We start from the raw sequence: 26,506 nt of genomic DNA, 5'->3' as shown, positions 1-26,506 counted from the left end.
GAACCGGCCTCCACCGCCCTCTGAGGCAGCGAATTCCACAGACTCACAACTCTCTGAGAGGAAAAGGAAAAAGTGGTTCCTCGTCTGGGAAGAAACCGGAGCTCCCGGAGAAAACCCACGTGGTCCCAGGGAGAAGTTACAAACTCTGTACCCGAGGTCAGGGTCGAACCTGGGTCTCTGTCTCTGCCGCACAACCTCCCTAGTGACAACTGCCTTCCCCTTCCCGCACCATGCTCAATATCATCCTGCACTCTCTCATCTCTCCTCACCTACTCCGCTCCTTGCCTTAATAATAATAATAATAATGGATGGGATTTATATAGCGCCTTTCTAATACTCAAGGCGCTTTACATCGCATTATTCATTCACTCCTCAGTCACACTCGGTGGTGGTAAGCTACTTCTGTAGCCACAGCTGCCCTGGGGCAGACTGACGGAAGCGTGGCTGCCAATCTGCGCCTACGGCCCCTCCGACCACCACCAATCACTCACACACATTCACACACAGGCAAAGGTGGGTGAAGTGTCTTGCCCAAGGACACAACGACAGTATGCACTCCAAGCGGGATTCGAACCGGCTACCTTCCGGTTGCCAGCCGAACACTTAGCCCATTGTGCCATCTGTCGTCCCTAATGACCCTACATCCCAGTCTGTGACGAATACAGAATGTGTTTGGCATTAAAACCTAGACTAATTGTCACTATTTTTTCTCTTGCGTACGCATCATAACCTGTCGGTCAGGATTCCCAATTACTGAAGAAAAGTTGGCAAATACAGATTGAAAAATACCAACATTCAGAGGATGCCCAGCCTGTCTAATGAAACCATTGAAGCGTAAATTAACTGATGTCGCGTGCGAAGTCCAGAACACAAATGTCGCAACAATGGAGGGCAGGTTCCTGGGAGGACAACTCTGTGATCTCTTCAGAATCAGAAAGTTTGCAACCACATCTACCTCCCCCTCCCCCTCCCCCTCCCCCACCCCCACCGTGTTCCACCCCACTACCATCACCTGCAAAGAAGCTGTACCAAGTTCTTGCAGAAGGTCAATTGAAGCCAAGAAATGTCCGAGAAGATTTGAAGGCGCTATTCCAGAATCGATCTGACAGGTACAGAAACCTAAACAATGCGAGCCTGCTAATGGTTTGCATGTCTTTCATTCATTTGTTCTATATCTCTCTATACCACCATCTACATCTCTCGTTTCCCTCTCCCCTGACTCAGTCTGAGGAAGGGTCTCGACCCGAAACGTCACCTATTCCTTTTTGCCAGAGATGCTGTCTGACCTGCTGAGTTGCTCCAGCTTTTGTGTCTATATCCCCTGCTAATTGTTACCTCCTTTGTCTCTCTCTGGCTGGCTGCTAATATCAATAGGCCGGCACAGTGGCGGAACGGGTAGTGAAGCTGCCTCACAGCGCCGGAGTGCCGGGTTCGATCCTGACTGCGGGTGCTGTCTGTGTGGAGTTTGCACGTTCTCCCTGTGACTGCGTGGGCTTGCTCCAATTTCCTTGCACATCCCAGTGCTTGTGTGTGTGTACGTTAATTTGTCCTCTGTTAATTTGCCCCTGGTGTGGATGAGAGAGTGAGTTAACGTTGAACTGGTATGAACGGGTGATCGGTGGACTTGGTGGGCCAAAGGGCTTGTTTCTATGCTGTATCCTTCAATAACTGCAGCAGCATTTGGAATATTGCATGTGGTTCACCTTGCCCTGCTCCAGGGAGGATGTGGAGAAAGGGTGCAGAATAGGTTTATCACAATGATCCCTTGATTACAGCGCCTTAACTACAGGGAGAGATTGAACAGATGAGAGTCCAGTGTTTAAGAAGGAACTGCAGATGCTGGAAAATCGAAGGTAGACGAAAGTGCTGGAGAAACTCAGTGGGTGAGAGTCCAGTACAGTTCTATGTTCTATGTTAGGCGGTGGAGGCCGGTTCTCTGGGTGCTTTCAAGAGAGAGCTAGATAGGGCTCTTAAAGATAGCGGAGTCAGGGGATATGGGGAGAAGGTAGGAACGGGGTACTGATTGGGGATGATCAGCCATGATCATATTGAATGGCGGTGCTGGCTCGAAGGGCCGAATGGTCTACTCCTGCACCTATTGTCTATTGTTTATTAGCACTGAACAGAATAAGGTGCAGAAGGGCAGAATACATTTTAATAGATAAACCACTACCACATGCTAGTCAATGATAATATTGAACTCTGTGTGATTAGAGGCACAAACAAGGAACCTTGAATACAGCTAAGTGTTGGACAAGCTGGGTTTACATCCAATGCAGTTGAGAAGAGTGAGAGGGGACTTGACTCAGACACATACGCCATGAGGAGATTTGCCAGGGTGGATGTAGCGAGGATTGTTTGTTGTGGAGAATCCAGAAGTAAAGGTTGTTGTTTCAATGTAAAGGGACAGTAGCATAAGTAGGCCATTTGGCCCATCAAGTCTACTTCCCATTCAACCCGTACTAAGAAAGAGTTGAGGCACTTTTATTTCTTGAAGCGTAGAGTGTGTTTGGAACTTTCTTCCTTAAGGGGTGGTGGAAGCAGTCTTCCAATGGGGAGGTAGATAGATTCTTGATAAGAAGTGGGTGAAGGGTTAGCGGGGAGAGGCATAGATGCTGGCAGATCAGATGACAGAACTCGCTCAAGGGTCAAGTCTTATTTATAATCTGAATGTTCCTATTACAGATTAGTAATATAGCCTGCAGGTTAAAGCAAGTCAGTGTCACTCCCTGCGTGTCATTGCAAGTTAAACATACATCCACGCTAATGCATTTTAAACCACAAGTATTGCATGTTATTACCAACTAACACACGTGTTGCAGGCTTGTAAACTCCTGTTGTAAACTCCTATCTCACCAGGGACTAACTTTACTGTACCATTCTACTGTTTTTATTAAATTGCTGTTTTCTTTCCCCTTTTTCCTTCCGCCCACAATATTTAATATGTTAAAGAATATATGTGATTCTGTTCCATTCTGTTTGTAGTTTGTTTGTTTGTTTGTTTGTTTTTTGTACAAAGTCCGCGAGCATTGCCACTTTTCATTTCACTGCACATCTCGTATGTGTAGGTGACGAATAAACTTGACTTGGCCCTGTTCACCTCGGCAGGTTAGCTTTCTACCCGATTAGAGGCTGACAGTGCATCTTGTTGTCTTTACGCATTAATCTTGCACCCTTTGTGCTATTTAGTTTAGGTTTAGAGACACAGCGCGGAAACAGGCCCTTTGGCCCACTTAGTCCGCACCGACCAGCGATTCCCGCACACTAACACTATCATACACACACTAGGGACAATTTACAGAAGGCAATTAACCTGTACGTCGTAGGAATGTGGGAGGATAGCCGGAGCACCGGGAGAAGACACACGCAGGTCACGGGAAGAAGGTACAGACAGCGCCCGTAGTCATGATCGAACCCGGGTATGTGGTGCTGTAGGGCCGGTGTGTTACCATTCCGCACACATTGAACATCGTAACCCTGCGTGCTATTCAACATGGACCCTGTGAACTGTTTATCCCCAGTATATTAACATAGGTGACCTGCTACAAAGTGGCAGATGTTTAAGAAGGAACTGCAGATGCTGGAAAATCGAAGGTAGACAAAGGTGCTGGAGAAACTCAGCGGGTGCAGCAGCATCTATGGAGTGAAGGAAATAGGCAACGTTTCGGGTCGAAACCCTTCATACTGAACCAAAGTGGCAGGTGCTCCTCCAGCAATTAAGATTTTAGCAGTTTATATTTTTATTCTTTCAGTTTTAGCAAAGAGTTGAACTGGCTGCTGATTAACAACCCGGTGCCCTCATTGATCCAGGATGGTCCACAGTAAGTAGCCATTACCTTTTATTTGTAAACCATTCATTTGTCTAAATCATTGGCATCTTGATATTTTTAAGAAGGAACTGCAGATGCTGGAAAAATCGAAGGTAGATAAAAATGCTGGAGGAACTCAGCGGGTGAGGCAGCATCTATAGGGCGAAGGAATAGGTGACGTTTCGGGTTTGAGACCTTCTTCTGACAGAAGGAAAAAGGCAACGCCTCAGAGGGCGGTAGAGGCAGGTTCTCTGGATGGTTTCAAGAGAGAGCTAGATAGGGCTCTTAAAAATAGCGGAGTCAGGGGATATGGGGAGAAGGCAGGAACTGGGTACTGATTGGGGATAATCACATTGAATGGCGGTGCTGGCTCGAAGGGCCGAATGGCCTACTCCTGCACCTATTGTCAATTTCTCCAGAAATGCTGCCTGACCTGCTGAGTTACTCCAGCATTTTGTGTCTATCTTTGGTATAAAATCGCTGCATTCCTCAGCTCTGTTGTTTCAAAGGTTTTCTTCTATTCCAGGTGCGGCCTGGTTGCTCTCTGGATGGCTGGACACTTGCTGGACGCATCTGAAGCCGTGAGTCTGGAGAAGATTGTGAACTGTGCAGTGAAGAATAACTACACTGCTCAGGGAGAGATGTTCTCAGGTATCTATAACAAGCAGCAGGAGATAAGACAGTGACAGATAGATTCTTGATTAGTACGGGTGTCAGGGGTTATGGGGATTAAGGCAGGAGAATGGGGTTAGGAGGGAGAAATAGATAGAAACATAGAAAATAGGTGCAGGAGTAGGCCATTCGGCCCTTTGAGCCTGCACTGCCATTCAATATGATCATGACTGATCATCCAACTCAGTATCCCGTACCTGCCTTCTCTCCATACCCCCTGATCCCTCTAGCCACACGGGCCACATCTAACTCCCTCTTAAATATAGCCAATGAACTGGATTAGCCATGATTGAATCGCAAAGTTCACTTGATGGGCCGAATGGCCTAACTCCGTTCACATATGAACTTATATCGCTGCTTCCTCCGCATATCTGATAGACTCCCATCCTCTCTACTTCAGCCTGGTTCAGTGACGTAGGTCACAGAACTAGTTTAGGCATAGGCACTAGTTTAAGAATTTCTATATTTCAACAGTAGCTAAACTGTGACATCCTTATGGACTAAGGCAGTCTCTTGTGTATTTTCTGATTGCAGGTGATAATATGGTGAACCTGGCCAAAGAGGTCTTCACATGTCATGGTGAACTGCTCACTGATGGTTTAATGGGCAACAACAGATCCAGAATACTGAGCCACCTGAAGGCTGGTTATCCCGTGTTAATACCGTATCCTTGGAAACGCTCGTCAAGGTGTCCCCTGCCCGTACTGACCTGGAGACACCAGGAACTGCAGATGCTGGGTTACAAAAAAAAACAAAAACAAAGTGCTGGAATAATCCAGCGGGTCCAGCAGCATCTCTGGAGAACATGGATTTATGCCCCTGTCCCACTTAGGAAACCTGAACGGAAACCTCTGGAGACTTTGCGCCCCACCCAAGGTTTCCGTGCGGTTCCCGGAGGTTGCCGGAGGTTGCAGGTAGTGGAAGCAGGTAGGGAGACTGACAAAAACCTCCGGGAACCGCACGGAAACCTTGGGTGGGGCACAAAGTCTCCAGAGGTTTCCGTTCAGGTTTCCTAAGTGGGACAGGGGCATTTATTCTCCAGAGATGCTGCCTGACCTGCTGAGCAGCACCAGCACTCTGTGTCTTAGACAATAGACAATAGGTGCAGGAGTAGGCCATTCGACCCTTCGAGCCAGCACTGCCATTCAATGTGATCATGGCTGATCATCCCCAATCATATCCCCATTCCTGCCTTCTCCCCCTATCCGTTGACTCCACTATTTTTTAAAAGCCCTATCTAGCTCTCTCTTGAAAGCATCCAGAGAACCTGCCTCCACCGCCCTCTGAGGCAGAGAATTCCACAGACATTATTTTGCCTCCCCTCCCCCAGTCTCAGTGTGGACCAGCAATCGCCTCGTGTCTTATTGTGACCCCCACAATCCCCCAAGTCTCTCCTGACCACACTCCCCCCCCCCCCACAGTGACCCCACACTCTCAAGGCAACCAGTCCCACACACCACCAATCCAACCAAGGCCACAGGGTGAAGAGCAACCACCTCATCTCCACCTCCAACGCCCCAACAAGGAATTTGTTTAAGAAGGAACTACAGGTGCTAGAAAATCGTAGGTAGACAAAAATGCTGGAGAAACTCAGCGGGTGCAGCAGCATCTATGGAGCGAAGGAAATAGGCAACGTTTCGGGCCGAATGAGATGGTGCTTGACCCGCTGAGTATGTAAGCGGTATAAACCAGTATAAACTCAGTATAAACTAGCATCTGCAGTTCCTTCCTACGCATTTAAACATCCGTGGGGTCGAGGGTTGCTGTGGAACTGCTAATGCCGGGTGAGAGGGCGCATGCTGCTAACACAGAGTAAATCGGTGTAATTCCATAACGACAGGAAGCTATGATGAAGATTTCAACCACGAGCCGTGCCTGAAGAAAGGACACCGAGCCCACTGGGCTGTACTCACAGGTGGGTCCCCCTTCCCTTCCCTTCCATTGCAATTGACAAGATACAGTGCAGCTTCACTGCCGATATTCTGGCAGTTTGTGGTCCGCGGCGCCTCCTTTAATCCGGACAAAATTCCGAGAGCGCACTTGAAATCCCCCTGTAACTGTGCCGGGTAACTTCCACGGCCGAGCGGCGGGTCGAACTTGCCCCCTGTGGCCGGGGCTATGGATCTCTGGCCTGGCCGGAGCCGGCAGATCCACTCCCATAGCCGACTTCAGAGGCCAACTCGGTCCCCCGACTGCTGAGGCGTACTGTTCCGGTACCGTCCGACTCCTCTTGGAGGTCTTGACCTCTGTTGGTCCGGTACGACGGATAATCCAGCAAGGTTTGGGAACCAAGGGTGCCAGAAAATCGGTGGTGGACCTGTATCTAATTTGCTCCTGATAGAGATAAAGCATAGGAAGAGGTGCTGGAGGAGGTAGTTGAGGCAGGTACTACTGCAACGTTTAGAAACATTGGGACAGGTACGTGGATAGAACAGGTTTAGAAGGATATGGGTAAAATACATACATGTTGAACTAGTGTAGGTGGGACATGTTGGGCGGTGTGGGCAAATTGGGCCGGTTTCCCTGCTGTAGGACTCTGTGGATGACAATAGACAATAGGTGCAGGAGTAGGCCATTCGGCCCTTCGAGCCAGCACCGCCATTCAATGTGATCATGGCTGATCATCACCAATCAGTACTCCGTTCCTGCCTTCACCCCATATCCCCTGACTCTGCTATTTTTAAGAGCCTTATCTAGCTCTCTCTTGAAAGCATCCAGAGAACATGCCTCCACCGCCCTCTGAGGCAGAGAATTCCACAGACTCACAACTCTCTGTGTGAAAAAGTGTTTCCTCGTCTCCGTTCCAAATGGCTTACTCCTTATTCTTAAACTGTGTGGCCCCTGGTTCTGGACTCCCCCAACATCGGGAACATGTTTCCTGCCTCTATCGTGTCCAAGCCCTTAACAATCTTATATGTTTCAATGAGATCTCCTCTCATCCTTCTAAAGTCCAGAGAGTACAAGCCCAGCTGCTCCATTCTCTCAGCATATAGAAACATAGAAAATAGGTGCAGGAGTAGGCCATTCGGCCCTTCGAGCCTGCACCGCCATTCAATATGATCATGGCTGATCATCCAACTCAGTATCCTGTACCTGCCTTCTCTCCACACCCCCTGATCCCTTTAGCCACTAGGGCCACATCTAACTCCCTCTTAAATATAGCCAATGAACTGGCCTCAACTACCTTCTGTGGCAGAGAATTCCACAGATTCACCACTCTCTGTGTGAAAAATGTTTTCCTCATCTCGGTCCTAAAAGATTTCCCCCTTATCCTTAAACTGTGACCCCTTGTTCTGGACTTCCCCAACATCGGGAACAATCTTCCTGCATCTAGCCTGCCCAACCCCTTAAGAATTTTGTAAGTTTCTATAAGATCCCCCCTCAATCTTCTAAATTCTAGCGGATTGAGGGGAGGATCTTATAGAAACTTACAAAATTCTTAAGGGGTTGGACAGGCTAGATGACAGTCCCGCCATCCCAGGAATTAACCTGGATGGGTGAATAGCCTAAAGTTGAATTTCCTGTACAATAGCTATTTCAGCAGGGTTGTTTGTTGCTTCTTGTCGTGCAGGTGTGCTGCTGGGACTGAGGTGTAAACTGCTGGAGGATGTCTATGAGAAGGACCGTGATATCCCTGGCCTCCACCACCTGGCTGGAGGTGCCGCTGGAGCCTCCTACCCCGAGGACCGTGTGGTCGAGGTCTACCTGCTGGCCAAACAAGGGAAGAGTCTGAAGTACCAGCTGTGGGAGTACGAGCGGGTGCACCAGAGCAATGTGCAGCTGGCAGAATTTAGTCCCAAGCGAGGGGACGACGGAACGGCCTACATCGTGCCCGACGGCGGTGTGAAGCTGGGGCTGTGTGGGGTTGTAATTCTCCTGCAGCCATTGTTCCCAGTATCAAAGCTGACAACCCCCACTACTAATAACTGAACAATAACCTTTGTCATATCAAGTCTACAGCATCTCAGGGTCTTCCAGCAAACAAAGCACTATTATGCCCCTGTCCCACTTAGGAAACCTGAACGTAAACCTCTGGAGACTTTGCGCCCCACCCAAGGTTTCCGTGCGGTTCCCGGAGGTTGCAGGTAGTGGAAGAATGACAAAAAACTCCGGGAACCGCACTGAAACCTTGGGTGGGGCGCAAAGTCTCCAGAGGTTTCCGTTCAGGTTTCCTAAGTGGGACAGGGGCATAAGTCACTGCTTTTAATGTAGGAAATTAGCAAGACATGCTCACAATCCCCCTCCTTATCTGTTTGCAGTGATGCTTAAGGGGGCAACACACCTTTTCACACAGAGGTGTATAAAACAATCTTGAGGGGAATAGATAATATGAATGCAGATTCTTTCACCTCGAGTAGAGGAATCAATACCTGTACAACATAGGTTGCAGGTGGAAGGGAAAATATTTAATGGGAGCCAGTCTAGAAGAGCAACTTTTTCACTCAGAGGGTGGTGGATTTGTTTAGTTTAGAGATACAGCGTGGAAACAAGCCTTTCAGTCCACGCCGACCAACAATCACCCGTACACGAGTTCTAGTTCTTCACAGAAGGGTTTCGGCCCGAAACGTTGCCTGTTTCCTTCGCTGCATAGATGCTGCTGCATCCACTGAGTTTCTCCAGCATTTTTGTGTACCTATAATTTACAGAGGGCCAGGTAACCTACAAACCTGCACGTCTTTGAGGAAACCAAAGCACCCGGAGAAAGCCCATGTGGTCACAGGGAGAACGTGCAAACTCCACACAGACAGCATCCAAGGTCAGGATTGAACCCGGGTCTCTGGTGCTGTGAGGAAGCAACTTTTCCTCAGCGCCTTCCCGATATTTGGAAAGACCTGGGGAAGTTGAGGGAGGTGCTATAACAACATTTAAATGGCATTTTTATAGATACGTGGATAGAAAAGCTTCAGAGGGTCCCGGGCCAAACACAGGCAGGTGGGACAGATGGAAACTTGGGCCGAAGGATCTGCCTGCAAGCTGTATGAATCTATACGAGAGAATCAGTGTGGACTAGGACAAGACAGACAATTCCATCACCCTTTAAATTAGTGCTACAGATTGCACTCTCTTATATGAGAGGGTAGGTTCTTTTAATGGACAATTGCTCCATTGCAGATCATTCTATAATACTGTGAGGGTTTGAATAATGCTGAGACCTCGATCATTTAAAGCATGCAGCTTACATAGGGGAAAGGCAATATGTTGGAGGAGTTGGACATTGTGCTGATTATTACTGTTGAACTGCTCCAGATATATCGACTGTAAAGCACAGGAAATACAAGGAACTGCTGGTTTACACTTGAAAAAAGGACACAAGATGCTGGAGTAACTTAGCGGGTCAGGCATCATCTCTGGAGAACATGGCGATGTTTCAGGACAGGGGCCCTTCGTCACACTTGGACAGCATTGCACATCGCTTGGACCTACCCGTCATGATAAAACGTTGCCTGCACACAACACCCACGCTGTATTTCTGACATTTCTGCAGATTTATGATCCTTTGGATCAAATGGGTAACAGTTGCCCTTCAGTACTGCAGTAAGGAAGGTGCAAGACCTGGCACTCGTGCTAACACAACATCGGTATTCTCCCCATCAGTCTGAAGAAGGGTTTCGGCCCGAAACGTTGCCTATCTCCTTCGCTCCATAGATGCTGCTGCACCCGCTGAGTTTCTCCAGCACTTTTGTGTACCCTCGGTATTCTCTTCTCAACTGCTCTGTGTCACAGCACATCTGGCAAAACCGCACGGTTAGAGAACGTGCAAACACCACACAGATAGCACCCGAGGTCAGGATTGAACCCGGGTCTCTGGCGCAGTGACATCCTCACTGGGGATCTCATTGAATCCCACCAGATAATGAAAGACCTAGATAGAGTGTACTTGGAAAGGATGTCTCCGGTAACAGGAGGTAGACAAAAATGCTGGAGAACCTCAGCGGGTGAGGCAGCATCTTTGGAGCGAAGGAATAGGTGACGTTTCGGGTCGAGACCCTTCTTCAGACTGTACTTGGAAATGATGTTTCCAGTAACAGGAGAGTCTAGACCAGAGGGGACAGCCTCAGAATAAAAGGACGTACCTTCAGAGGAAAATAATTAGTGGTGCTAGAGGATGGTGAATCCGTGGAATTCATTGCCACAGACGGTTATGGAGGCAAAGTTATTTGGTATTTTTAAAGCAGATTGATAGATTCTTGATTAGTAAAGATGTCGAAGGCAGAATGGAGTCGAGGGGGAATTGATCAGCCAGGATTGAATGGTGGAGTTTGACCCGATGGGTTGAATGGCCTAATTCTGCTCCTGTCTTATGGTCCGTTACCAGCTATCCCCAGATTTATTTCTCCAGTGTGAACCAGGTTCTATCCTCCCTGCCTCCAATGCGTGGTGGTGGGAATTAACTGAAAGATGCTAAAATAGCCACCTCATAAACTGGAACAAAAATGGGCTGTGAACTGAAAAGAGGAGCAGAACATTCTTCAGTCCTGCTGAAATAAATGGCTAAGATTCACCGATTAATACATTACAATTTTTATTTGCTCAATGTGTTTATAAATAGGTATTTTTTTTAAAAATCCCATCGTGCGGCAGGCAGAGAGCACAGTAGATATGTCCATTAGCTTGTGTTTCCTTGCACATTGGTAATCTGGGGCGGAGGTGATCAGTTAAACCTGTGGATGATTATATGGGCAGTCCAGCAGAAAAGGTTCACCAAGGATGGATTAAATCCACATTCCAAGTCCATCCTTTGAGAAGACAAGAGTTCCCTGTGTTCCCGACTTCCTCCGATTTCCTTGCTTCATGAGGAATGGGTTAGTCACACCCTCACTTGGGATAGGGTGTCAGGAGCAGTGAGGAGAATGGGGTTGAGAGGGAGAGATAGATCAGCCATGATTGAATGGCTGAGCGGCCTAATTCTACTCCTATCACTTATGATCCCACGACTGTCACCCAGGGGAAAGCACACGCACACATAAACACAAAGATGAACGCACACACAAACACACGCACGCATACACACAAACCGCGCACAGACACAAGTACCCCATCTCGCTCAGTGAGATGGCCCACCCACCCTGGCCCTAGGAAGGCAGCCGGCCTGTGTCACCCGCCTGGGGTGATGGGCTCTCCGACCCACTGCCCCACCCCTACCGCGGTGGGAGATCAACGAGCCCCAGGGAACGCAGGGGGTTTTCTTTGCAAGCGTCCTATCTGATCAAGTGATAGGTGAGCCAGTACATGAAGAAAGGCTGCACTGCAGCGATGGCCATGGTCAGGTACATCCGCAGCTGGTTCCTGGTGCCCCGGACCAGAACACCCTCGGCCGCAGCCTCCGACAGAATCTTCAGCCTCAAAGTCCGGATCTGAAAGATATTTCGAAAGAAAATTAAGGGATTGTGAAGATGAAGTAAACAGTCTGGGAGAAGCTGGTCAGCTGTGTTATTGGTGTTTAACTTAATTCATATCAATCGGTAGTAGGACCTTAGAAACACTAAGCGAGAGGTGACTTTTTCCACACAGAGGAGATGGTGGGTGTATGGAATGAGTGCCATAGAAGAGGTAGTTCAGGCAGGTACTATAACAGCATTTATAAGATACTTGGAAAGGTACATGGATAGTAAAGGTTTAGAAAGATATGGGCCTAACACAGGCAAATGGGACTAGCTTAGATGGGGCATCTTGGCCAGCATGCGCAAGTTGGGCCGATCGGCCTGTTTCCATGCCATAAGGCTCCGAGTCTCTAATGGCACAGTGGCAGAGCTGCTGTCCCTCTCCGCCAGAGACGCAGGCTCTAGGTTGACCTCAGATGCTGCCTGTGTGGAGTTTGCACGTTCCCTCAGCGACTGCGCCTCTGGGTTTCCTCCCACATCTCAAAGACGCGCGGGTTTTTTCGGTTATTTGGCCTGTGTAAAAATTGCCGCTGGTGTGTCAGGAGTGGGATAACATGGAACTAGTGTGAACGGGTGATCGATAGTCAGTGTGGACTCGATGCTGTCTCCATCAACTTAGCCCAGGATGGGAGGCGAGTTCATGGATGGCAGACAAGGCAATAACTGGAACAACCTCATGACCGTGATGGTGGAATGTCCTTCAGGGGCAATGACAGGTACAAAGGGGACTGGGAGAGAGAGCAGCACCTGGCACAGGTAGATGCTGCTTCACCCTTTGGGGACCAATATTCAATCTTGACCTCCTGTGCTGTCTGTGGGGAGTTTGTGTATCTCCCGTGACCGCATGGGTTTCCCCCAGGTGCTCCAGGACACAACAAAGGACGTGCACGTTGGTAGATTAAATGGCCGCTGTAAATGACCACTGGTGGGTGGGTGGCTGGTGGACCTTGGGACAATGCGATGTGATTACTATAGGATTGGTGATAATTGTGGTGGTGTCTGATGGCACAGACCTGTTGTGCCGAAGGGCCTGACCATATGTGATGTGACTATCCCTAGCACTTGAGCCTGGAGCCATACCCAAGGGAGAGTCAGTGCTCCAAGAACCGTCCTGCAGAGAAGCCAAAAATGGAAGCAGGAGAGTTGATATTCCTGGAACTTTACTCTAAAGAGTCATCAACCCAGGAGCAGCACAGTGGCCCAGCAGTAGAGTTGCTGCCTTACAGCGCCAGAGACCCGGGTTCTATCCTGACTACAGACGCTGTCGATACGGAGTTTGTACGTTCTCCCCGAGACTCTGTGGCTTTTCTCCAGGTGCTCTGGCTTCCTTCCACATTCCAAAGATGTGCAGTTTTGGAGGTTAATTGGCTGATGTAAATTGTCCTTATGCCCCTGTCCCACTTAGGAAACCTGAACGGAAACCTCTGGAGACTTTGCGCCCCACCCAAGGTTTCCGTGCAGTTCCCAGAGGTTGCAGGTAGTGGAAGCAGGTAGGGAGACTGACAAAAACCTCCGGAAACCGCACGGAAACCTTGGGTGGGGCGCAAAGTCTCCAGAGGTTTCCGTTCAGGTTTCCTAAGTGGGACAGGGACATAAGTGTGTACAATGGAACCAGTGCACGGGGTGATCGCTGGTCGGCGCAGACTTGGTGGGCTGAAGGGCCCGTTTCCACTATGTATCTCCAAATTAAACCCCGACACTCAGTCGGAATCCTGATTTGCAAGAAAGAGATGGAGGGAAAAGATTTTTATTCCCTTAATGGGATAAATATTTTTGTGGAGCTTTTGAAGCCAAAGGAGAAATGAAGTGAAGTACACCCACCATGAACACCACAACTGAGATGCAGCACCAGGCCAAAGCAATGTAGTATCCCATTCTTCCAAATATCAACCCAGCTATGATTCCAATGATCATCCTGTGTGGGAGAAAGCAGAGTAGAGATGAGGCGGCTGCAACATTGCAATATTATCAATGTCCACCCTCCCACTTCAATGGTAGTCTATTCCCATACGTTTTAAGCGCAGAATTAGGCCATCCGGCCCATCAAGTCTACTCCGCCATCCAATCCTGGCCGATCCATCTTTCCCTCTCAACCCCATTCTCCTGCCTTCTCCCCATAACTCCATCACCCAAACTCATCAAGAATCTGTCAATTTCCACCTTATAAATATCCATTGACTTGGCCTCCGCAGCCGTCAGTGGCAAAGAATTCCACAGATTCACCACCTAAAGGAATTCCATCTCATCTCCTTTCGAAAGATCCGTCCTTTTATTCCGAGGCTATGGCCTCTAGTCCGAGACTCTCCCACTAGTGGAAACATCCTCTCCAAATTCACTCTATCCTGGCCTTTCACTATTTAGTAAGTTTCAATGAGGCCCCACTCATCCCGCCAAACTGCAGCGAGTACGAGTCCAGTACCTTCAAATGCTCATCATATGTTAACCCACTCATTCCTGGGATCATTCTCGTAACGAGTCACATGTACCCAAGTCATTGATGCCCTTCACAGTGCCTGACCCAATACCCACTCAGTGCCAGGACATGCTTGCAAACTGACCCAGCCTCAGCCCAAAGACTCGCCCTGTCCGCCCACCCCCAATGCACACACACCTACCCAACGTATTTGTACCCTGCAAAGGCGACAAGGTCGATGGTGGTGAGGTCCGTGTTCACCGTGATCAGGTACAGACTGAGCAAGACGGCGAACACTTCGATAACCAGCCAGATCATCGCGGTGCTGGCCAACATGCCCAGCATCTCTGGGGAGAACCTGTGGGAAAAGACAGAGCAAGCTTAGTCAATGCTCGGCGTGAAGGAAAAAAATGGTGCAGGCTCGACACATCTTGCAGTGACACAATGCAGAGCCATCCCACCCACAGCACAAGGAGGCAAACTCCCAACTGGAAATGAAAACCATTCCACAATTTACCCATGTATTCCCAGCAACCAGCTGGAATTTAGTTTAGTTTAGAAATACAGCATGGAAACAGGCCCTTCGGCCCACCGAGTCCATGCCGACCAGCAATCCCCGTACCGCTTAGCACTATCCTACACACAATGGACAATTTAAACCTAGTTATTAACAGCGGGTCAGACAGCATATTTGGAGCGCATGGATAGGTGACATCTGACTAAGGTTAGATGAAGGAGTATCTGAAGAATGGTCTCAACCTAAAGTGCTACCTATTCATGTTCTCCCGGATGCTGCCTGACCTGCGGAGTTACTGCAGCATTTTGTGTCTTTCTTTAATAAACCAGCATCTGCAGTTTCTTGTTTTTACTGGTTATTGCTATCCTGTTCTATACAAGAGCTTCTTGTCAGGTACATTGAACAGTTTGTTTTGCACGCTATCCAATCAAAATCAGATAACACTATAAATAAATACAATCAAGTCACACTCAAGTACAATCAGCGGAGCAAAGTAAAAGGTACCGAGTGCAGAATATTGTTCTGAGCATTATAGCGCAACAGATCCAGAGACAAAGTCCAATGTTCACAGTGTTGTAGAGGAGAATCAGACAATGCCCTAACTTATGGAAGGATCGTTCAGAAGGCTGATAAGTCAAGTCAAGTCAATTTTATTTCTATAGCACATTTAAAAACAACTCTTGTTGACCAAAGTGCTTTACATCAGTGCAGGTACTAACATGCTACATACAGTGGTACATAGATCTACAATACATACATAAATATATACATACAGCGCTCCCTCCGAGGACCTCAAGAAAGGCTTGAGTAGAAATAAGTTTTAAGTCTAGACTTAAAGGAGTCGATGGAGGGGGCAGTTCTGATGGGAAGAGTGATGCTGTTCCACAGTCTAGGTGTTGCAACCGCAAAAGCGCGGTCGACCCTGAGCTTATACCTGGACCGCGGGATAATCAGTAGCCCCAAGTCGGCCGACCTGAGGGACCTGGAGGTGGAATGGTGGGTTAACACACTTTTGATGTAGATGGGGTCAAGCCCGTTAAGGGCTTTGTATACATAAAGGAGGAGCTTGAAATTGATTCGGAACCGCACTGGGAGCCAGTGGAGAGAGGCCAGAATCGGGGTGATGAGGAACATGACCGTGATGGGACACGTCTTTCATTATGTTGGATGTTTTACCCGTGGCTGCGTGAGGTGTAGATGTCAATGGTGGAGAGTCTGGAGCGTGCAAAATAGAATACATCTATAAATATGCGTCCATGGCTGGCAAGACAACACACCAACCAAAGACTAACATTTCCTGGTGCTCATGTCCTTTAAGCATAGCACTGATTACTGCAGTACTCCAACTCCAGACATACCACGTAAACATGCTCAACTGTTGGATCAGAGAATGGGGAGACACGACTGTCAGTGATAAAAGGTTTTTACCTGCTCTGTATCCCAAGAGCAAATCCAGCCACCAGTAAATATGTGATGAATGCCATTGCTGGAGAAGGAAAGAGAAACAGAACCATGAATGGTATCAATTCACAACAACATGCCATGATAATTCAACATGTTCACATGGAACAACTTGTACCTCTATGGTATTTTAGTTTAGTTTAGAGATACAGCGCGGAAACAGGCCACCCGTCCCACCGACCAGCGATCACCGCACATTAACACTATCCTAAACACACTGGGGACAATTTATACTTATACCAAGCCAATTAACCTAAAAAAAACATGTACTCTCTGCAGTGTGGGAAGAAACCGGAGATCTTGGAGAAAACCCACGCAGGTCACTGGGAGAACGTACAAACTCCGTACAGACAAGCTCCCGTAGTCGGGATTGAACCCGGATCACTGGCATGGTAAAGCTACGCCATATCGCCGACTGACTAATGTTGACTATAGTGAGGACCCTGTGAGAATCCATAGACCTGGTTATAACTATGAGCACTACCGAGTTCAGACACTCACCTGGAATATACAAGTCAGGAGCATTTATTTCCACTCGAGGGGCCACTGGAGTGTCTTGTTGGTACTGTACCTCCCAATTCTGTCAACAGAAAAGGTGAAAAGCATCCATTCTTTTTCCAAGACTGACCCTTGTTCCACTTTTCCATGTCACTGTGGAACACCATCACCCTGTGCTCAACCATCAAGACGTACAGCATGGAAAAAGGCCCTTCGGCCCCACACCCATGCCGACCAAACTGCTCCATCTACACTAGTCCCACCTGCCCAAATTTGGCCCATATCCCTCAAAACCTTTTCCATCAATGTACCCATCCAAATGTATTTTAAATGCTGTTATAGTAACTGCCCCAACTACCTCCTCTGGCAGTTCGTTCCTTGTGCCCACCACCTTCTGTGTGAAAAAGTTGCCCCTCAGATTCCTATTAAATTGTTTCTCTCTCCCTTAAACCCAAGTCCTCTGGTTCTTGATTCCCCTACTTTGGATAACAGACTCTGTGGATCAACTCTATCTATTCCCCTCATGATCTTTAGACTTTACAAATACAGCGAGGAATAGGCTGCACCTACTTTCTATGTTTCTAAATGCAGAGAAGGACCTCACTCCTTACCTGGTGCATGTAGGGGAAGACGAGGAGACCCAGCTTCTTTCCAACATAAATCGTGTCCACGGCAAAATAATACTTCAATCTGCTGATTGGAATAAAACGATCGATCTGCGGGCAGCAAGAGGCACATTGTATCAGTAACTGAAAATTGAGCAAGTTTCAGAGGATGATGCTGCTTCTGGAAGGCTACTATGCCCTATAGTCATGGAGTTATACAGCACGGAAATAGACCCTTCAGCCCATCTCGTTCGTGTCAACCAAGATGTCTTCCTGAGCTAGTTCCATCTCCTGCATTTGGCCCAGATCCCTCGAAGCTTTTGAAGCTATTTCTTGACCAAGATCCCGTGGCTGAAAGTTCCTGGGTCAGGCACACTCCTCCTCTTCCTGCCGAGTTGGAGAATCTGTGGAATTCTCATGAATGTTAGAGAAATATTTAAAGTGGGGGTAGATACATTTTTGAAAGATTCGAGGATTGAGAAGTGCGGGAGCTGGTACGGAGGCGGAGCTGTGGTAGATTAGCCTTCATTAAAGTGGATGGTAGAGGCAGGCCGGAGGGGCCCAGTGGCCCAGTCCTATTTTCTTGTATTTTATTTAAAAGACATTTGGACAGATACATGGATGTGGACAGCTCGATTGTAATCATGTATTGTCTTTCCGCTGGCTGGTTAGCACGCAACAAAAGCCTTTCACTTACATCTCGGTACACGTGACAATAAACTAAACGGGCACAGTTTAGAGGGATATTGGTCAATGCAGGCAGGTGAGACTAGAGAGGGCATCTTGGTTGGCTAGTTGGTCTGAAGGGCCTGTTTCCATGCTGTATGTCTCTATGAGTTAACAGAAATCCCAACCCTTATGCAGTGCGGATTAGCTGGGTGCCAATGGATTTTGGCTTGGAAATGATCACTCCCTCACCCAAGGGTTTGCCATGGTTGTGGCTGTTTATTCCACAGTCAGAGTGGTGCATTGCCCCACTGGTGCACAGTATCCAGCAGTGATCCTTTTCCACAACCACTGTCATTGGAATTGAGACCATACTCTCAGCCAGAGCAGATGCTCAGATTAGTTTAGAGGTACAGCGCGGAAACCGGTCCTTCGACCCACCGAGTCTGCACCGACCTAACGATCAGCATTCCCCGCACATTACACACACACAAGGGACAATTTACAATTTTACCAAAGCCAATTAACCTACGAACCTGTTCGATTTTGGAGCGAGGGAGGAAACCGCAGCTCCCTGAGAAAACCCACGCAGGTCACAGGGAGAACGTACTGACCGCACTCATAGTCAGGACCGAACCTCTGTCTCTGACGCTGTAAGGCAGCAACTCTACCGCTGCGCCCCTTTGCCGCCCCAACTGTGTGCTGAACATCCTTGGTTCAGATGGCAAAGTGGATGATGCCATGTGCTGTGAGAAGAATTCTGATTTGCCTTCACTCACTGTCACAAAGCCCCTTACATTTTTATCCACAATGTTCTTCCCTTGACTTGCCAAGCTGCTCCCGTAAGCCATCGCCAGGTTAGACATCATGGGGTCGCTGAGGATGCCGGGTCTCGCCAGGCCAAAGCCCGCCGTGGGTCCCTCGTACACTGGTTCGAACGGCTGAGCATCCATGTTTCCGCTGGTGTCTTCAAAGAGGTGACTGGGATGCCCTGGAACCCTCGTCCTCACCTTGGCAGCTGCAATGTAGAGTGGGAGAGTCAGCTGGCCAGGGTTACAAACAGAACAAATCCAGCTGCTCAGTGCCGCCTTGTTCAAAGTCACCAGAATCCCTACCCCTGTCCTACAACTCAGTTCACGGCAAAATAACCAACAAGGGGACATGTTTGACAAAGTCAGCACAGGGTGAGATTGGACGTGGAACTAAAATTTAATTTCCAAAGTATGTTGCACAAAAACATGGGATGAAAATGTAAATGGGGGTGATCGCCAAGTTTGAATATGACAGAAAAGGTGCCAGAGGTGCAGTCGGTGCGGAAGGTCATCGAAGGATTCAGTAGGATTATTGACGAGATGGAAATACAGGGAAAAGACAGATGGAAATTAATCTGTACAAGTGTGAGGTGATGCATTTTGCAAGGTTAAATGCAAGAGGAAAGAGTGCAGTGAATGCCAAAGCCTTTGGGAGCATTCATGTACAAAATTACTTTGGGGTGCTAGTCCATAACTCCCTGAAAGTGGCAACACAAGTAGAAAAGCAGCATCGCTTTACAGGCAACCAGTCACAGAATGAAGTTGACACTCTGGCCACTGACCATTACAGGAATCTATGATTCCCAGACAGAATTTACACAAGATTTACGTCATGGAATCAGACAACATGGAAACAACCCCTTCAGTTTTTATTGCTTCATCATTGTGCTGCCTGTTGATCTACATTCTGCAACCTTAGACAACGTTCTTCACTGTCCACTGTCCCACTAATTTTGGTGTCATCCACAAACTTGTTCAACATTCCACCTCTCTATCCCTCCCCCACCCAAGTCGCACGAGATTCTCATTTTCACCCCACAAATAGCTTACCATTCTCATCCAAATCCTTAGCACAGATGACACCGCTCACCGATCCCTGCTAACACCACTGGTCATAGGCCTCCAATATGAAACACAACCCTCTACTACCACCAAGCCAATTTTGTATCCAACTGGCTAGCTTACACCGTATCTGTACTATAGAGCCATTAATGGAAAGATTAGCAGGAATATACATTTTAAAAAAAGGCTCAATATACCATTGTATGTTGAGTGGTATTAATAAAATTGTCAGGATAATTGGATAGTAATGCAGCTACAATAAGTGTGGAATACTGAGAGGGAAACTTGATTCAAAAGATAGTCTGTCAGCTTAGTCTTTAGAATGAGAATTGAAATCTCAAATCCTAGAAATAAAACCCACAATCTCAAATCACGTGTTGTAAGTGGACTATCCTTACAACGCCAGTCTTGGGTTCGATTCTGACTACGGGTGCTATCTGTACGCCGTTTGTACGGTCTTCCTGTGACCGTCTTTTCTCTGTGTGCTCCAGTTTCCTCCCAAAATCCAAATTTGTACAGGTTTGTAGGCTAATTGGCTTTTGTAAATTGTCCCTAGTGTGTAGGATAGAACTAGTGTATGGGTCAGCTTGGACATGGTGGGCTGAAGGGCCAGTTTCCACCCGAAACTAAAGAAAAAAATTAGTTCCCTAAAAATTGAGGAACAGCGGTTATCTCAGGGTCAAATCTCCAATTCCACTCAAACCATTCAGTTTTGCTTCAAAATGCAGAATCTTTGGAGGAACATATTACTCTCCTGACATTGTGGGGCTATTTGGTGTATCCTTACCTACCCAGAGTCAGAGGGATATCAGAGAAGTGAACGAGTGCTATTTTCCCCAAAGCCACCAGACACAATTCTCCTCACACTCGCATTTTAAACTATCTCCATCCCACAGACCTCTGCACCACACCACTGCCGCACTCATCTATCCCGTGCACCCGCTCCACACCCACTGACCTTTCCCACCATACCCACACACCTTTCCCCATGACCCTGATGTCCCCTCACTCTACTCCATGGGGCCATAGAGCCGCTCTCCCTGTCCCCCACCCACACGATCGCCCTACCCAAATCTCGAGACTCCACACCCTTCCACGCTCCAACCTTTACGCCCCCAAACATTACCGCTCAAGGTGCCTTGTGCCTACACCTTCCACACAGGACCCTGGCACCACCCTTGACACTCCCCGCAGGACTTGTTCATCAGTCACTGAAAGTAAGCATGCAGGTACAGCAGGCAGTCAAGAAAGCTGATGGCATGTTGGCCTTCATAACATTTAGAACAGAGATGAGGAAAAACATTTTCACCCAGAGAGTTGTGAATCTGTGGAATTCTCTGCCTCAGAGAGTTGTGAATCTGTGGAATTCTCTGCCTCAGAGAGTAGTGAATCTGTGGAATTCTCTGCCTCAGAGAGTAGTGAATCTGTGGAATTCTCTCCCTCAGGGAGGCCAATTCTCTGGATGTTTTCAAGAGAGAGTTAGATAGAGCTCTTAAAGATAGCGGAGTCAGGGGATATGGGACAGGAACAGGATATTAATTGTGGATGAGCAGCCATGATCACATTGAATGGCCGTGCTGGCTCGCAGGGCCGAATGGCCTACTCCTGCCCCTATTGTCTATTGAGTGAGTGAATGAGCCCACAAGCCGTGCTGAGTGAGTGAGTATTGTCTACTGACTCTGGCACTTCCCAGGACCCAGACATTCTCCCCGGGTCCCTTGGCACTCACTCTGGACTCGAATACCCCTGACCCTTTGCTCCGGCCCCTGTCATCCACTGACCCTCCATCCCGTCACCCATTGATCCTCCCCCAACCCCTGCTGACCCCAGCCCCTGACACCCCCCACCCCGACCTCGACCTCTCGTCTTGGCAGCCTCTGACTCCTCAAACCCCTTCCCCTGAAGCCCCCTGACGCCAGTCCCTCCTGTCTGGCCCCTGAACTCTCCCCCCTCCCCCCTCCTTTGCTCCCTGTCAACCCGGCCCCATTTCCCGCCTCCCCCCCAACCCTTGATCCTCCCCCCCCCCCGGCGGAAAACCACCACATATTTCGTTAACCTTCCTGCCCCTGACCGTGACCGTGGCCAACAATTTAAAAAGGCGGGCCACATACGTAACTTACGGTGCCTGAAGCCGGCGGGGCCGCTGTTGCTGCCGTTGTGGTCCATGGCGGCGCCGAGCTCCCGCCCCAACCGCCGGGGGCAGCAAAGCGCATGCGCGGACGCCGGCCACACGCCTGCGCACACCGTCCCCCGCACCTCCCCCACTCAATGACTGACATCCCACCCAGCCAATCAACAAACGAGACCCACAGCGCGATGACATCACCCGCCCCACGATTGGTCAGTGTCACCCGGCGAGTGGGCGGGTCTAATCGCACGTCTCTTTTGTTTTCTGCCGACACTAATTCTTGAGGCAATTAAAGTCACAATCTTGGATTAAAGTCTGGTGTTGGATGACGAGCTCGATGGGCACCTGAGCAGGCAGCATAGGTCAGAGAGAGTGCACCTAGTTTAGGTTATAAACTTGCCCAACACTCATTTGAGGAAGGACATCCTTGTGCTTGAGGCAGTGCAGCGTAGGTTCACGAGATTGGTCCCTGGGATGGCGGGACTGTCATATGAGGAAAGATTGAAAAGATTATACCTTGTATTCACTGGAGTTTAGAAGGATGAGTTGGGGGGGGGGGGGTCTTATAGAAACATATAAAATTATGAAAGTACTGGACAAGCTAGATGCAGTAAAAATGTTCCCAATGTTGGGCGAGTACAGAACCAGGGTCAACAGTCTTAGAATAAAGGGGAGGCCATTTAATACTGAGGTGAGAAAAAAACGTTTTCACCCAGAGAGTTGTGAATTTGTGGAATTCCCTGCCACAGAGGGCAATGGAGGCCAAATCATTGGATGGATTTAAAGAGAGAGTTAGATAGAGCTCTTGGGTATAGAGGAATCAAGGGATATGGGGAGAAGGCAGGCACGGGTTATTGATTGGGGACGATCAGCCATGATCGTAATGAATGGCAGTGCTGGCTCGAAGGGCCGAATGGCCTCCTCCTGCACCTATTTTCTATGTTTCTAACACATTTAAAATAGGGAAGCAGCAAATAATTTCAGTTCTAGTTCTAGAAAATACAGCACAGAAACATGCTCTTCAGCCACCGACCCCATGCTGACCATCGATCACACATTCACAGTAGTTCTGTTATATGTGTAATATGTGTTTCTTGGTGTGAAAATCTTGGTGTGAGAAATGGCAAGAGGAATCTCATATTCAACACATCTGTATCAACAAAGAATGGAGAATTTTGGAATCATGCTTTTATAAACTAAACATTTTAATTCAAAATTTTACCGCACAAACCAAATTTGCACATATTAATAATAACAGTGCACTTTCCACCTCTCAACTCAGACCTCCAGTAATTCCCCTCCTGATACAAAGGTAATGGAATGGGTGCAAAAATCCTCAATGGGAGAAGGAATAACATTTAGAAACAGCGAACTGCAGATGCTGGATTACCAACGAAAGACAAAGTGCTGGAGTAACTCAGCGGGTCAGGCAGCATCCCTGGTGAACATTGATAGGTGACCTTTCGGTTCGGTACCCTTCTTCAGATGAGTTACTCCAACAGTTTTTCTGTATATCAGCATCTGCACTTCCTTGTTTCTCCATCCCAATTTCAATGCTCAATATGTAACTGCATAAGCTGGTTGAAAACCAAACATAGACACAAAATGCTGGGGCAACTCAGCGGGTCACTTTCCGAGGAATAAAAATCTCATTCCCAGTGTTGTGACTCTGACCCGACCATGGTCAAGCCAGACAGGTAACAGGGTATAACAGCCTTTCTAACAAATAGTCGGAGTGCATTCAAGGTCAAATGTACAAGCAATGATGTCAGTACAGCGCAGTAAGGCTTCCTTCTGAATGCCTAATGGCGTCTGCAAGGCCGTGACTTGGAAGTTGAGGATGTCAATGTCAGAGGCGGTGAATGCTGCGGTGACAATCACCTGCTCATACATTGTAAAGGTCACCGGCTTCTTCGTCATCGTAATCAAACTTTGCAGAAAGCGTTCCCGGAGCAGAGAGCGGGAGCGCTGCTCCTCTGCCAGGCAGACACTGGAGCAGTTGTTCGAAGCTCGAATGGTGGAGGGTGCCAAGGCGTGGTAGCGGGCAGATGTGGGGTCAAAGCCTCGGCTCTGTCCCTCCGGGCCCCGTGGGAGACGCACAACTAACACAGGGGACGTCATTCAGGAGAGGCTGCTTGGAAGCAAACACAAATATCCAAATTAGACCATTGATTCGGATTTTCATGGATGTTTTTACAGTCGTTACTCTAGAGATACAGCACAGAAATAAGCCTTTTGGCCCACGGAAAATTGGTATGGACAAGTTGGGCCAAAGGGCCTGGTTCCGTGGCTCTAAAAATAAAGCGAGCACTTGTTTAGGCCTAACATTTTAATTTACAGCTGTCTGCATTGTTGTTTCTTTTCCCCAGCACATAATTCAATTGCATCTTCCGCACTGTCAGTTTTTGTGCTTATCAAGGCAATACAATTCTGCATGGTGCAATGGAGACACAAAGTGGTGGGACTAGCTTAGTTGGAGCATCCTGGTCAGCATGGACGAGTTGTATCAAACGACCTGTTTCCGCAAATGCTGGTATCTGGAGCCAAAACATAGATCTGGAGACATTCAGCAAGTCAGGTAGCATCTGTGCCCAAATGCAGAGTCTTGACCATCCCTTTGTTTCCACAAATGCTGCATATCTGCTGAATTCCTCTAGAAGTAAAATTGAGACAGATGGAATGGCAGATACGGGAATTTTGCGGAGAACACAAATGCTGGAGTAACTCAGCGGGCAGCATCACAGGTAGAATTCCTCCAGCAGTTTTTTTTTTGTCACTGTGCACATCCAACACAAATCCAGCCTCCTAATTTACACATTCGTACACCCCCACGGGCAATATCAGCCAATCATTCTCTTCCTCCCATAGTCAATGTGTGCATTTCTCACAAAATTGCCTGAACTGGGATCAGATGCAGGTGAAATAGACAATAGGTGCAGGAGTAGGCCATTCGGCCCTTCGAGCCAGCAACGCCATTAAATGTGATCATGGCTGATCATCCCCAATCAGTACCCCGTTCCTGCCTTTTCCCCATTTCCCCTGACTCCGCTATCTTCAAGAGCCCTATCCAGCTCTCTCTTGAAAGCATCCAGAGAACCTGCCTCCACCGCCCTCTGAGGCAGAGAATTCCACACACTCACAACTCTCTGCGAGAAAAAGTGTTTCCTCGCTGTGAAAGCTGCAGGGAAGCGGAAATACTTTGGAACATGTGGACTCATCCCTCGGCGTGGATAAATAAACAAGGCAACTTGGGTATAAGCTTCCAGCAAAGTGAAGAATGGTAAAGAGGTAAAATAGGATCTTTGGTAAATAGCAGACAGCTCACCAGCACTGAGCTCATGGGAAAAGTTGGAATCGCACAAAGGCTAATTTGCTTCCCCTCTCATCTCCCCCCCTCCTCCCCTCCCCCCACTTCCCCTCCCCTTTTCCTCCACCCTCACCACCTCTCCTCTCCCCCTCTCGTTCCACCTCCCCTCTCCCCTATCTCTCTCCACCCTCCTATCCCTCTCACCTCTTCCCCCTCCCTTCCGCTCATCCTCCTCTCCCTCTCTACCCCCTCCTCTAGACTTTTCCCGCTCCCCCGCGGCATTATGATGAACAATTCCCTGCCTGCTGCTCTGTCTTGCTCCTTCGTCAAAGTTGGAACCAAGCCAGACCATGTGCAACATCGAACAGCTACCCCGGTCCCGCACTAAACCCTCCCCCCGGAACATTTGTTCCCAATCAAGGCCAAAGATCTTATATCTTTGATCAAGGCCAAAGATCCTATAGCAAGCAGCAAAGATCTTCCATATAAGATCTTTGGCAGGCAGCACAGCAATAGACCCGACAGAGCTTTGTTCTCCAGCTCTGGAGAATTAAAACAAAGGCAACAACAACAAAAAAATCCTTCGGAGCTAGTGAAATTGAGGATGTCATTTAGATACTATTTCCGTTCTAGCACTTTCATTTAAGCTCAGAAAAAAACAAGTCTATCTCCTCTTTTCAGTTCAAAATGGCTCTGAAATCCTCAGCCACGTCTGTAAAATACAACCTGCTGGAGAAACTCAGCGGGTCAGGCAGCATCTGTGGAGGGAATGGACAACCTTTTATACAGTCTGAAGAAGGGTCTCGTCACCTATTACCTTTCTCCAGAGATGCTACCTGACCCGCTGAGTTACTCCAGCAGTTTCTAGACTTTATGCAGTCCAATAGTGCAAATGACTTTATGACTCTATCTTGCAGTCTCTCTTGTCTCTACTTTACATCTTATCTTGTCACCCAAACATTCAATGTTATCAAATGCTGATGGCAATAAAATACTGGAAGTACTCAACATCTGTGTACAATATTTCAAGTGTGCAGGGAGGAACTGCAGATTTGAAGGAAATAACTTTATTTCTCCCTATTCCCTACACACTTGAAATATGTAAACAGATGCTGGTTTAAATCGAAGGTAGACACAAAATGCTGGAGTAACTCAGCGGGACAGGCAGCATCTC

General features: G+C 48.1%; 3 protein-coding genes across 11 annotated transcripts; 1 reads left to right on the top strand and 2 right to left on the bottom strand.

Moving 5' to 3' along the window:
• The first annotated feature begins 105 nt into the window (after positions 1-105).
• Positions 106-8,990, top strand: c41h19orf54 (chromosome 41 C19orf54 homolog). 3 transcript variants are annotated; one of them, XM_033014452.1, is made up of 7 exons: positions 106-156; positions 765-1,109; positions 3,753-3,821; positions 4,336-4,460; positions 5,016-5,145; positions 6,326-6,396; positions 8,053-8,990. In XM_033014452.1, the coding sequence occupies exons 2-7, from the start codon at positions 847-849 to the stop codon at positions 8,409-8,411; spliced, it is 1,017 nt and encodes a 338-aa protein (XP_032870343.1). In that variant the 5' UTR covers positions 106-156; positions 765-846; the 3' UTR covers positions 8,412-8,990. The 3 variants fall into 3 exon arrangements, with proteins under 3 accessions (XP_032870343.1, XP_032870344.1, XP_032870345.1); XM_033014453.1 differs by having other exon boundaries at positions 129-156; positions 760-1,109; XM_033014454.1 differs by lacking the exons at positions 106-156; positions 3,753-3,821 and having other exon boundaries at positions 637-1,109.
• Positions 4,221-25,730, bottom strand: gemin7 (gem nuclear organelle associated protein 7). 6 transcript variants are annotated; one of them, XR_004410334.1, is made up of 3 exons: positions 25,635-25,730; positions 23,657-24,156; positions 4,221-4,271 (listed from the first exon to the last, which is right to left on the bottom strand). XR_004410334.1 is itself a non-coding variant. In XM_033014459.1 (2 exons), the coding sequence occupies exon 2, from the start codon at positions 24,144-24,146 to the stop codon at positions 23,745-23,747; it is 402 nt and encodes a 133-aa protein (XP_032870350.1). In that variant the 5' UTR covers positions 24,147-24,156; positions 25,635-25,717; the 3' UTR covers positions 23,213-23,744. The 6 variants fall into 6 exon arrangements, 1 of the variants encoding a protein (XP_032870350.1); XR_004410335.1 differs by having other exon boundaries at positions 23,657-24,159; positions 25,631-25,703; XR_004410336.1 differs by having other exon boundaries at positions 25,631-25,703.
• On the bottom strand, positions 10,988-22,108 carry yif1b (Yip1 interacting factor homolog B, membrane trafficking protein). Of its 2 annotated transcripts, none has more exons than XM_033014455.1 (8): positions 22,009-22,108; positions 18,821-19,041; positions 17,364-17,468; positions 16,756-16,834; positions 16,222-16,279; positions 14,479-14,634; positions 13,685-13,778; positions 10,988-11,836 (listed from the first exon to the last, which is right to left on the bottom strand). In XM_033014455.1, the coding sequence occupies exons 1-8, from the start codon at positions 22,061-22,063 to the stop codon at positions 11,681-11,683; spliced, it is 924 nt and encodes a 307-aa protein (XP_032870346.1). In that variant the 5' UTR covers positions 22,064-22,108; the 3' UTR covers positions 10,988-11,680. The 2 variants fall into 2 exon arrangements, with proteins under 2 accessions (XP_032870346.1, XP_032870347.1); XM_033014456.1 differs by having other exon boundaries at positions 22,018-22,108.
• Positions 25,731-26,506: the final 776 nt, after the last annotated feature.

Source organism: Amblyraja radiata, chromosome 41 (assembly GCF_010909765.2).
Source record: "Amblyraja radiata isolate CabotCenter1 chromosome 41, sAmbRad1.1.pri, whole genome shotgun sequence".
In the NCBI taxonomy this organism is placed as follows: Eukaryota; Metazoa; Chordata; class Chondrichthyes; order Rajiformes; family Rajidae; genus Amblyraja; species Amblyraja radiata.
The sequence above is the reverse complement of the archived record's forward strand: the minus strand, read 5'-3'. Positions and strand labels throughout refer to the sequence as shown.

Excerpts from the sequence above, each read along its gene's own strand:
- gemin7 (XM_033014459.1), bottom strand. The coding sequence starts at position 24,146 with ATGACGTCCCCTGTGTTAGTTGTGCGTCTCCCACGGGGCCCGGAGGGA.
- c41h19orf54 (XM_033014452.1), top strand. The coding sequence starts at position 847 with ATGTCGCGTGCGAAGTCCAGAACACAAATGTCGCAACAATGGAGGGCA. Across the intron at positions 4,461-5,015 it reads TCAGGGAGAGATGTTCTCAG|GTGATAATATGGTGAACCTG; the intron begins GTATCTATAACA and ends TTCTGATTGCAG. Across the intron at positions 6,397-8,052 it reads CCACTGGGCTGTACTCACAG|GTGTGCTGCTGGGACTGAGG; the intron begins GTGGGTCCCCCT and ends CTTGTCGTGCAG.
- yif1b (XM_033014455.1), bottom strand. The coding sequence starts at position 22,063 with ATGGACCACAACGGCAGCAACAGCGGCCCCGCCGGCTTCAGGCACCGT. Across the intron at positions 16,280-16,755 it reads TCCTGACTTGTATATTCCAG|CAATGGCATTCATCACATAT; the intron begins GTGAGTGTCTGA and ends TTCCTTCTCCAG. Across the intron at positions 14,635-16,221 it reads GCTCTTGGGATACAGAGCAG|GTTCTCCCCAGAGATGCTGG; the intron begins GTAAAAACCTTT and ends CTTTTCCCACAG.